The 12,353-nt window shown below is 41.2% G+C and overlaps 1 protein-coding gene and 1 long non-coding RNA gene across 5 annotated transcripts in view; one reads left to right on the top strand and one right to left on the bottom strand.

The window, feature by feature from the left end:
- The window catches only part of Sv2c (synaptic vesicle glycoprotein 2C), a 206,865-nt gene that overhangs the window by 143,572 nt on the left and 50,940 nt on the right, over positions 1–12,353 (bottom strand). For all 4 annotated transcript variants that reach the window (XM_010619116.3, XM_033761491.1, XM_033761488.1 and 1 more), the window contains one exon: positions 6,083–6,760. In XM_010619116.3, coding sequence (XP_010617418.1) covers positions 6,083–6,662 — 580 coding nt within the window. In that variant the 5' untranslated portion in view covers positions 6,663–6,760. The remainder of the gene's footprint in view (positions 1–6,082; positions 6,761–12,353) is intronic.
- Positions 7,133–10,776, top strand: LOC104858777. The gene is made up of 3 exons (XR_779219.2): positions 7,133–7,205; positions 8,791–8,882; positions 10,453–10,776. It is a non-coding gene; the product is annotated as an uncharacterized LOC104858777 (long non-coding RNA).

Here is a 12,353-nt window from a genome sequence, read left to right as displayed (position 1 = left end):
TTTGGTACTGGGGATCAAACTCGGGTCCTAGTGCTTACGAGGCAGGCCACTGAACCGCTGAGCTAAATCCCTGGCCCCAAGATAGTTCTTCTTTAGTTAGCATATAAAGGAATCTGAGAGCATAGGGAAAGATGCAGGGAAAAAAATCACTAAGCTATGATGGTTCTGATCATATCCATATAGTCTGTCCCAGCCCCAGAAACTATCTGTCCTGTACGTAGCCAAAAGCAAAGAAATGGAGAGAGAGAAGGACAGAGAGAGGGAGGCACAGAGGGAGAGAAAGAAAGGAAGGAGAGAAGAAAAGGAAGGAGGAAGAGGAGGAGCAGGAGAGGGAGGAGGAAGAGAGGAGAAAGTGAGGGGGAGAAGACAAAAAGGAAGGGAAGGGGAGGAGGAGGAGGCCATAGGGACGGGTGAAGGTGGGTGGGAGGCAGTGAGAAGAATTCTGCTTGTTCTAAGGAATCCATCCAGGTGAAGGCTATGGAAAGAGAGGTTGAGAAACATGCGTCGAGTTCACCAGAGATATTTTCTGTTTTATTGACCATTACATCTCTGGAGCCTGAACAGTGCTTGCCACGTAGCAGACAGTTGCTGAATGACTACTCTAGCTGTGAATGGAAGAAACAGGAACACCAAGTCTGATAATATGCAGCTGACAGTAAGGTAGTAAGTAAAATGAAACCACTGCTGCATTTCCATCCAAAAATATACCCTGTTATCATACTGTATATATGGAATAGAATTATTTATGAATATTTTATACTTGCAAGAGCTACTAAAAATGAAAAAAAATGTCTTGAGTGAAATTCCCATCATACAGATATAGATGCAATGATGCCTTACTGTTCTGGGGCTACTTCTGTTTTTCCCTAATATGCCAATCAACTCTAGCTAATACTGCGGACACTGTAAAGAAAAGCTGAAGGGTAGTGCAGATGGGGTGTTTATTCAGGAAGCCCAGTGGCTCTGCAAGTTGTGACCCAGGATAAAAGATGAATGGAGTTTGAAATCCTCTAACTGCTTCAGAGCATGGAATTAGCCTGAGAGAGCGTAGCCACAGGATTCACATCTTCAGATTCCGGGCCAAGAATGCCTTTCACATCTTTCCCTAGAGCAGGGATGCACACAGCCCCACCATCAGGCAGATTAGGCCACCCCATGCCCAGAAGCTTTTGGAAAGGAACAGCCAGCATCTGCATGTATGTCTTTCTCTTTGAAGTTTTTACTGTGGCTGAGTTCCAGTTCAAAGTAACACCTTCCTGCTTTAGATATGTCCACACCTCCAGTGAGGTCTCAGAGTATTAAAGACTTCAGAGACCTCCCATTCACGTATTTATAAGATTTTTAAAAAATTTATCTTATTTACCACACACTGATCTGGGCAAGGATACGATAGAGAACAAAACAGACAAACACAGCCCTATCACTGGGCTTTTATTGCCTCTTTTTAGAAAAAGTTTATTACTCTATCTCTTTAAAATACTTGTGTATTCCAGGTTGATTTTATAGGTTAATCCTCCAAAGCAATCAAATTTCTCATTTGTGACTGTTGTCATTATGAATTGCCTATAACTTCAAAAACAAAAAAACAAAAAAACCTATGTGTTATCTTTTCTGGAAAAGGAAGAAAATGTTTAAGTTTGATATGTGATTACATTGTTCCAAACAAAAACTGAATATCTAGATCACTGGTGGCAAACCCATGGCATATGTGTTATGTGTTTTTTCTTTTAAGACAAATGATGTTAATGTATGAGTTGTTTTTTCCTAAACGAAAAGCCTCAGAGTCCCAAACTGCCCAGGCTGGGCTTGAATCCTTCTGCCTCGGCCCCCCCACAGTGCTAGGATTATAGGTGTGTCTGGCTTGTAAAATTTTTTTAAAGTTTTCATACTGGGGAATTTATTTCAAAACAAAACAAAACAAAAACCTCTTTAAATATTCAGTTGGTCGTTTTCTGCCTCCTGTTTAGCTGTGCTCTGCCTGGTTCCTGTTTGAATCACGCAGCTGTCCTGGTCCTAACATCTCTCCTGCCTGTGAGACCAACACCTCCCCGATGGATTCACCAGCCTCCCCATCTGCTCTGCCTCTTCAGTTTTCAACCTTAGCTACTTGTGTCCTTGTATATCATCCTCCACTACCTATGGATCGTCCTCATTCAGCACAGCTGGCTGTTTCTCTTCCAGTTTCATCACCTCCCTCAAAGAGTTAACTGTTTTAGTTCAGGATTCCATCCATGTTTTTGCCTAGAACATTACATGAGCCTCCCAGATGACCTTTACTCCTCTAGTAATTATAATAATGGCTATAATTTATTTGCTTTTGCTATCTATTGCACCCTTTGCTATGGATACACACGTTCATATTCAATCATCAAAATCTAATTTGGTTTTCTTATGTCTGATGTAAAATGGTGAGGATGGAAACGCAGAAAAATGTAAATGACACGCAAGCGGCTTGTTCTGCTCTCGAGGGCTGGATCCAGGGCAGGCCTGATCTTGAAAAGCTTGCAGGTCCTTCGTGCCTTCGAATCCAGTGAGCCCTCTCTAGCAAGCCCTGGAGAGGAGCCAGATCAGTCCTAGTGCTCAGGGAAGACTGGAGCATCACTCTGAGGCCGGCCATGGGAAGGAGAGCACCGGTGCCAGAGAAAGCCCTGCCCTGCCACCCATGGCTGCTAATCTGAAGGACCGTTTGCCATACCACTCAACACACAGACTGTAAAACTTGCAGTCTTATTCATTGTGTTTACTGGAAGAGTCATTTGCAGCAGCCAATAAATTAATTGCCAGAAATAAGAAACTTGTTTGAGTCTTTGCTACAAGACTCTGCAGCACCAAAGAGGTCAACCACCTTCCCTTGCTTCTTCTCATGGTGTCCAGACTGCCCCTCTCTGCTGGCTGCTCCTTCCTCTGCAGAGAAGAGACCTCTTCCTCTACCGCCAGCACCATAAGCAGCATCATCAGGAAGCAGCCTCTGCCTGGTTACAGTCACTGGCTTTGTCATCTTAAATGACATGGTTCCCAAGTGTTGGGCCTTATAGCCCCCATGGGCAGCAGCCCTTTGACACCCTCCTCAGCTCTTTCCAACAGAGGCCATATGGGAGCTCCAAAACTGCTTCTCATCTTCCCTCCTACTTGAAGCTGTAGACTGAATTCCCTCACTTGAAGAGTTGCTTTCCTTTTATTAACTGACTGTATCCCCTCCCTTCCAAACTCATCAATGAGCCAATCCATGCTATGTCTGGAAAAGCTCCCAAATACAATCCTTCCTTCCCTCAGTCAGTGCCCTATTCCTCAACACGTTCTCCCCACTTGAAGTCTCTTTATTTGCACTTTGCTCTGGTCTGCTGAGATTTGCTTCCTTGTATTGATCATCTTTAGACATTTCTGATTTCCCAATTCTAGACTGTAACTTCCTCGGAGAGTGAAACCTGGTCTCTTTTATTTCAATTTGTCCTCTTATCCCTTGTAGTAATGCTGTACTTTGCACACCATAAATGCTTAATAGACTTTGGCAATAGGAAATGTATTATTTTAAAAGCAGCTTATTAGGTAATTAAATATTTACTCTGACTTCTTCTATCCCTGTTGTACATACTCACAGACCGCTCACACAGACACATGTACACACAGAATGCCCTTGGCTATCTTTAAGTCAACCTTCTAGAAAACATGAGAGGATCAATTTCCCACATAATTAAAACATAAATCGAGTCTTATTTTTATTCCTTTTCTTCATGGTGGAAAATAGCACAATGCTCAGTGTCAAAGGAAAAATCATTTTGCAAATCTATATCCACAAATGCCACCAAACACGGGTCACACATCTTTCTTCTTTGGGTTTTGATCCCATTGCTGTGACGTAGTGTGGTAATTATATTACAAAGCTATTATCTGATGAAATGAAAATGGCAAAACAATTTAAATGCTTGTCTAAAGAGACCCAGTTAGAATGCAATTATGAGTGAAATTACAATGGCAAAATAATTGAAATGCAAGTCTGAAAGGCACAGTTATGAAACCAATAAAATGCTTCTGTTTTGGACTCACAACAGGAGTGAAACTGTGTACTCCTGGGGACTCATTGTTAATTCACTAGAGCAGGCCACAATTACAGGCAGATGAAAAGATCTGGGTCCCTATTGTTTTGCAGTGTTATCTACACTTCTGACTGCCACCTGTGAATGTGTCTTATCCCCAAGGCCCTGGGCTCTGAGGATGGCTGATAAGAGCTCCCCACGTAATGTGGTACTTCCACTTCAAAACAGGGAGATAAAGGCACGAGCCATGCTGGGTGTAGACTTGGCTGTAACGTTTCTGATATAAAAGTGAGGATCAGAACATGAAAAGAGTTTTATTCTAAATTTAAGCCTGCAACTATTCAATATCTGTGTGGATATACTTCTAAGAATCTTCCTGAAACACTCTACTGATACATTCTGTTAGAGGAATCTTGACACATTTGGGTGTCCAGGCTTATGCTGTTATATTTGCTCCCCAAAGAAAAAAAATACAAAACAATGCAATGCTAGATATGAACAAGATCTGCTGAACTGATCAATCTGAAGCATTGGGAGGTCTGTGTTTTGATGGCTGGACACATAAATGACCGACCAACAAAATATGAGAACTATGTCCTGGCTCCCACCCCTCACCCTACAGAGTCTGCACTTGTGGATCCGTTTCCTTCAGTTAAGCATAAGTAAATTGCAGGAGTGGATAACATGAAAGAAACAAGTGATGAGAAAATAGAATGACATAAATCTTTCTGCTCTTTATGATTAGATGTCTTATACTGTCAGAAAGTTAGGAGCGACATTTAATTTTAATCACACAGAAAATATCTAGCTATAGTGATGATGGCATTACTTAAGTTACTATGTTTGCACACAAAGAACTGGGTACTTTTTGTTTTTCAAGCGTTGGTTTAAAGAAGTCTCTTGAAAAGATAGATATTAAGTATTTTTACTTTGTTTTATGGACTCCAAAAGACATTAAGATTTTACATGCACATAACATGTCTTTTGAGGCAGTTTGGAAAAGAAGTTTGAAAACCCTCCTGATTAGTGTACCAACCATCTGCAGGGGACTCAAACTGCTGGGGACATGGAACCACGTGAACAAATCTTAGCCTCAACAGACTCAGAGTATAACTACAGGTTTGTTAGAATGAGAACCTTGGGCGATGGTGACATTCACATAAAAATCAAATCAGCTGTCTGAATGTTTTATAGAGAGGTCGTATTATTTTCAGCATATATAATATAAATATTCATATACTCTGAAATGGGTTTGAAATTATATTTTTACAACTTGGGCTCAAAAGTACAAACCTTGAAAAAGATATCTATTAAAAGTCACCTGGAGAAAATTCTATAACTAAAGCTAATAGAAAAGCAAATATTCACATAGATTCTAAGAAAAGTAAAAATTAGCAGAGTTTTAAAAATATTTAAGCCACATTATCACACGTAACATCTGAAATCATATTTGACCAAGTTTTATAGAGTTAACCTCTGCTTTTAGAAAGGTGTCAAATAAACTTCACATAAAGACCTATCGTTAGGAGTTTATACAAGAGAAACTAATGAAAATCTAGCCATGGCAACCATCAACCTGCCAAAAGCAGTGTCTTGGTCAGTGACAGGCCACATGTGAGTCAGTGGTCCCATAAGATTACCCTGCTAATGGTATCTTAGTCACATTTGCGTCTGTAACTATACACTATGGTACAAAGATGAAATCACAGAATAATGCATGTTTTACAATATATTATCTCATTAAGTGGTACATGGCATAATAGTATGAATGAAAATACACTCCTCTAACTTCAAAATGCATCAAAGTAAATTGGCTTGATAGATGATGAAGAAAATATAAACAGTGTTAACTACAGAATGCAGGTGGTGGCTGTATACTGGTGCTCACTGTACAATTATTTTGACTCTTCTGTATTTTTAGAGATTTTTCAATATAAAGTTTTTGTTGGAAAATGTAATGCTGTGGAGAAAAAGTATCTATTTTAACTGGTGAGCCCTGTACTCCACAATACCCGTTTCAGAATCAGTCTGGGTGACGAGGCACTCACCTAGCCATCCGGATCCTGAATTGGGAATGCACAGGTCCGTCTCCGCACTGGGTAGCACAAAGCCCACCACGAACACCTCCACGCCGTCTGCCATGAGCGCCATGCCCAGCACAAAGAACAGGGCCCACTGGAAGCGGCCGTGGCCACACTCCTGGATAATCAGCTCGTACTGCTGGGCCAGCTCTTCCTCGTCGGCCCTCCGCTCGGACTCCAGCTCCCGGCGGTCCTTGTACTCATCGCCCTTGGGCTGCCCCGCCGACACTATGCCGTCTTTCCCCTGACTCATGCTGGGGATGCCCTGGTATTCCCCTTCATAGATCTCATCTTCCTCATCATGGCCCTCAGTCGCTTCGCTGGAGCCTTCATCCTCGTTGGCTTCCCCATCGTAGGTTTCTCCTGGTGGGTAATAGTCATCATCCTCCTCCTCGTCTTGGAACCGACTGTAGGACCTCTGGGTGTATTCGTCCTGGGCCCGGTCCACTGCTTGGTTCACCTTCTTTACTGTCTGTTTCTTCACCTCTCTGGCAATGTCTTTGGCACCCTTCATCAGTGAAGTCCTATCTTTGTAAGCCTCTTCCATTGTATCTCAGCTGATGGCCCTGGAAAGGTGCAACTTGTTCACAGGCTCTGCTCAGGGACCCAGCTCACAGCATCATCCGTGCGGGGCTCAAATCAGAACTGCAAAAAAAAAAAAAAAGAACCGAGGAGATACATGTTATTACCTTCCATGTCTCTTCACCTTCTGTCTCTTGGTTTCTTCTCATTAACCCACAGACCAAGCCACAGAGGAGCTTTCCTCGCTCTCCCTGTGCACACACAGCCCACCTGGCTCCCTGCTGATGCATGGTCAACACCTGGAGTAGCTGGGGGGTTTGCTGTCATTGTCAGTGTTACAAGGGCCCAGCCAGCAGAACAGCAGCACGGCTCTGCACAGGCCCGTGTTTAGGAAGATGACAACACAAACTTGAAGATTGTGATGCCAAAGCATCGTACAACACGCTTTAACGAGGATGCTTCAGTTTCTTCTCCCTTTTCTTTCTCTTTGGGGGACTGAAGGAAAATGAGAAAGAAGCCAGGAGAGGTGGGAGGATCCATGAGAACAGTAAAAAATGACTGAAAGGAGGTAAGAAAGGAGCGTGGGGACCTGGGAAACTCATGAAATATGCAGAAGAATAGAGAAGAAAAGAGGAAAGTAACTGATAAATAATGTTGGGGCAGAGATATGTCTACTGTAGAAGCTAATAGCAAATGAAAACATTTCAAAGAAGAAATAAAGCCCACTGCTACCTATCCATGAGATGGTTGGTCAGATCTGACAGGAAATATCAGCTGTTTCCCGTACACAACCAATACACTGACTGGATTTGGCTTTTTGCTTTTATTCCTAGCCACAGATGCTGTCACCACCAGCCTGAAGGAGCGTGTATGGAAGCCAGGTGTCCTGAGTGTCATGGTTTTGACTAAAAAGTGGACCATTCTTACTCTAAAGCAATTTAATCGCTGGAGCAATGAGAAATAAAAAAGGCTTTTACATCTAAGCATTTTCATTTTGAAGAAAATGCTTCATGGAAAAACCTTAGTTTTAATTCCAGCACAAAACAAGGCAAGTGCATACAGAAGTTTTTTACTTGACTCAAGATTGTTCATCCCCAGAATTGAAGCTCTAGTTAAATTTCTAGATCCTTGAGGGAAGAGACTTGGTCTTGCAGTTTGGAATCTCACTAAAATACAGAAGATATTTTACTTTTGTCCATAAGTCAGCATAGTTATTTAAAAGAGTCTGTTTAAACCAGATGTTTGTAGATGTTGGGATTAGGGGAAACTGGCTGAGGACTAGGGGAACTCTCTGAGTTCTTACAACTGCATGTGAGACTACAGTAATCTCACAATAATGCAGACTTATAGAAAAAGTAGGTTTGTACATTGTTATAAAATGATCTTGGAAAATGTTCAGGATGCTTGGCTAGGGGACAGATCATTCGGGAGACAGAATTATATTTTATATCTATTACCCCTCTCTGATAAACATGAAGTTGCAAAAAGTTTGGCTCATTCCCAAAGTTGTCAGGAAAACAGCAAATAGATATCTGTGTTGAAAGCTCATGCCCGAACCAAAGCTGTGGCTCTGGAGGTGAAGCCCCCACACCAGCTGCTTACAGCACCATCAGAATCTGAAGATAATCCAGTTTTGTTTCCGGAACAAATCATAGTGTGATACCACAACATATATGTTAGGCACAGGTTCAGTGAACAGCAAACAGAACAAAGCAGCTTGATTTAGTGTTTACTGCACACCAGGCAATGCACTAAGAACCTTGTGTATAGCCCTTTATTCTTTGATTTGGTCTGAACTGCAGTCCTACAAAATAGATGTGATAGTCTCCATTATACAGATGAGAACAGCACAGTTTAGAGGGATCACCCAGCTGTAGGTCTCAAAGCTGGTCTGAGGAGAAACGAGGACTCAAGCCCGGACTGGTGATCCCAGGGCTTTCACCTCAGCTTCATCCACCTCAAGTGATGCTCTGGCTGAGGTTATGATAAATGCCACTCATTCTAGTAACATCTTTTTAAATTTCTCTTTTCTAAAATTGTTTTGCAACCTCTCATTTAAATTAGCTTTTAAGATTCAAAATAAAATGGTGATGTCTTTCGTCTGTGATGGGCTCCATGTGGGTAGTAATTCCAAAATGGGTTTTGTTTTTCAGATGAACTATCCCAAGATGGTGGCTGAACCTCCCAAGATACTACAGCAGTTTAATAAGATGTTATGAAGTGGGCAAAGAGGGCAGGAAACTAGGTAAAGCCATGACCCTGTCATTACTTCAAGGGAAACATGATGTCCCTTCTCATTTATTTAAGTAATCTTTTTTCTCTACGAAATAAGGGCAATAACTCTACAGAATCGTGAGGATTAAATCACTTGCTATTTACACTGTTTTGACTCACCTTTTTTATCAGTGCTATTAACATACAGATTAATGGGCTTCATTTTGGCAGATGTGTACCAAATATGCTTTACTCATTCCATCCCTGCTCCCCAGTTTCACATGTTTTTGGGGGGTCCAATGTATATGCATTCTGATCACATTATACTCCTTTCCCTACCCCTTTGTCGCCTTCCTGTTGTCTAATGCTGTAACTGTTCACAGTGTTTTTAGAACAGAGTTTGACATCTAAGAGGTCAGGTTCCCCAGAAGGAGATGCTATCATAAGTGGTGGGGTGCAAATCGTTCATGACAGAAGAAGGGGTAAATGAGGAGCATGAAGAATGTAGCAGGTCTGCAATTTAAACAGAGTCCTGAGGAATCAGCTTCAGGCTGAGCCTGCAGAGGAGCTCTGAAATGTAAGGGGGCCTCAGAGTTTCTCCACCAGGGCCGAGGTGCTGGGTTTTCATACCCTCTACCTGTCCACTGTTGGCTGAGGGCCACTAAGGTGTGAGCATGGAAGGCAGGCACTCTCAGCTATCTGCACTGAAAGACAAAACCCCTCCAGGAGCCCAAGAGAAGTCCTCAGAAGAAGACGTACAAGTGTCAGCAGATGGGAGCAAAGGAAACCAGGCACAGAGACAACAAATGAGATCTCAGAGGGTCTGGGCAGCATATGAACAGCGTTTTCTGTAATAAGTATTAAAATAATTCTTCCTTCTCTTCTTTGTGGTACTGAGGATTGAACCCAGGGCCTTATGCATGTGAATAGAGCAAGAGCTCTTCTGTGGAGCTTCATCCCAGCCTCTAAATTCTTGTTTAGATTCCCTGCTCATCATGTTAAACTAGAGGATCCACAGCTGATTAAAAATTATATTTCTAGAAGTCGCTGCTTAAACCAAATAATAAGTCAGTTATTTCTGATAGATTCAATGATATGCACAATCATGCATGACAGGAATTTTGCACAAATACATAAAATGCAAAAAGTTCTACACATCAATGAGTTATTCTGGTAGACATCTTGGGTTTTTTCTCTGTTGATGGCCCATGACAAACAGCACATATTCAGTAACACTACATACTATTTCACAACTATCCTACATGAGCTCCTACCATATACAACCACTCTTCCCATACACAGATGTTTCTATTTCCTGACACTGCCCACATCGTCAGTCTTTCTGCTTTATTCCTTGTCACCATCAAAGATCTTAGACAGTGCCACCTTCCCAAAACATGTTAATATCTGCTAGCTACTGGGAGAGTCCATTTTGATCATATTTGGATTTGCAGCTTTAAAACCATCTTGCACTTATATCCTAGTAGTAGCTAATCTATTCCTAGGCAAGCCATGGGCTGAGCACATCAGACATATTATCATCCAGTAATCTTTACAATAAGCGGGGTAGGTGATATTAAAATTCCATTTTATCATTACAGCAATGAGAATTCAGACAGAGGCAATTCCACTCCTGAGCCAACTACTCAACCACTATACCTTTATTATCTCTGAGTAGAAATGGGAGACTATGATGGAAATCAAGATCCAAAACACCAAAGCTACGTAGAAGACAGCACCACACCAGTACCAGAAGGACTATCTAAAGTGCTTGCCAACACCCAGGGAGCCGACCAGAGCAGAGTGCTCACTTTATTAACAATTCCTTTCCCGCATGAGCTGGAATCTAATGGAGACATCCAACACTGAAGAAAAGTCACCAGCTGGGTAGACAATGTGCCCACACATCATGTCATCCTTGACACCACGCCTTTCTCCCTCTTTGGGCCTGCTGGGCTTATGCAGGATTCCCATTGCTCCTTTGGGGATGAGAAGAGTTCACCCACGGAACTTTCCACACTGAGCACATTTTTGAGATGAGGAAATAGATAATGACTTATTATCCCAGCCTGTCCAAATCATTGCCATCAGATATCCATAACTGAAGGGTAACTCCTGCCCTTCAATTCTCTAAAGCACTCTTACATGTAAATCCCCACTCTTCAAGGTGGAGGTCAAAGCCACATCTTTCATGAAGTGATTTCCTTTCAGTGCTGCTTAACTGAATCTCATCTTCCCAGATAAGCAGAATTGATTGCCTTCTAGCATTTTAACATGTCTTCTGTTACAGTTACTGATAAAAGGGATGATCTTCCCTATTAGGATGAAAGCTCCCTGAAAACACTTAAAAAAATAAAAACCCTGTAAAGAAGTGTTACTAACTGAAGACAAAAGCACCACCCGGAGGCCAACTCTTTGCTTCCCCTTTTCTTTATGAAGATGTCTCCACGAGCATTTCTCTAAAATGCAATCTAGAATACACTGTGAAGTGCTCTGAGAGGAAAGATTCCAGGGCTGAATAAATTTGTGAGGATTCTATTTCATACTTCATGTGCCCTTCTCCAGGAGAATCACAATGCAAAGCTTATTGTAAGGCATCTTGGGTAAATGTGTTACCTAAACATTCCCACAGTCTTCACTGTGTTCTATGGAAATACTATACTATTGACATGAGTGCTAAAGTCCTTGAAATTTTGAAGTCTCTTTTATAAAATAACACAAAACTCAACTAATTAGAGCTAATCACGGGAAGTAGGATGAAAGGCAGAAAATCTACATTCAAATAATATTTCTAAAATAAAATAGAGTATTTCAAGTCTATAAAAAACAGAAACTAAGTTTTCATAATGTACTTGCTTATGATTTTAACAGAGTTACCGCAAAATAGACAGCATTAGCATATCTGTATATTTTTAAATAAGTCATTCAAAGAGACTAGAAAGTTAGTTTGAGGTATATTAATGTTCTAAAATGTAGTGTTGATACAACTAACTTGCTCTATAAAGAATGGACAGAACTCCTAGGCCAGGGTAAACTTGACCTCAGCACCTGTCCAAATCTCCATAAAGCCTGGATTAGTGAAACTAAAAGGGTTTTATGTAAATTACAAACTTTTTACACATATGAACTTTGCTGAATGCCTTAAAAGGAAAGGTTCTGACATATGCTATAACATGAATGAACTTTGAAGATTTTGCTTTGTGAATAGTACACTTCCAAGAGGGTAAATACCATGTGATTTAGTTCACATGAGATTTTTAAAGTTGTCAAAATGACAAGACAAATACAGTTTCCAGGAGGCAGAGAAAAGGGAGGAATGGGCACTAAAGATGATGAGTGTATAATATTTTGGTTATATTTAATAACACTGACTATACACATGAAAATGATCATGTAGTAAATTCTATTTATTTTTTAATTTTAATTTTTTGGTCTTTTGAGACAGGGTCTCACTATGTAGTTTAGGTTGCCCCTGAACTCACTATGTAGACCAGGCTGGCCT

Source organism: Fukomys damarensis, unplaced genomic scaffold (assembly GCF_012274545.1).
Source record: "Fukomys damarensis isolate Sample0158 unplaced genomic scaffold, DMR_v1.0_HiC HiC_scaffold_1, whole genome shotgun sequence".
Lineage (NCBI taxonomy): Eukaryota > Metazoa > Chordata > Mammalia > Rodentia > Bathyergidae > Fukomys > Fukomys damarensis.
Note: the sequence above shows the minus strand (reverse complement) of the source record. Positions and strands in the feature narration are given on the sequence as shown.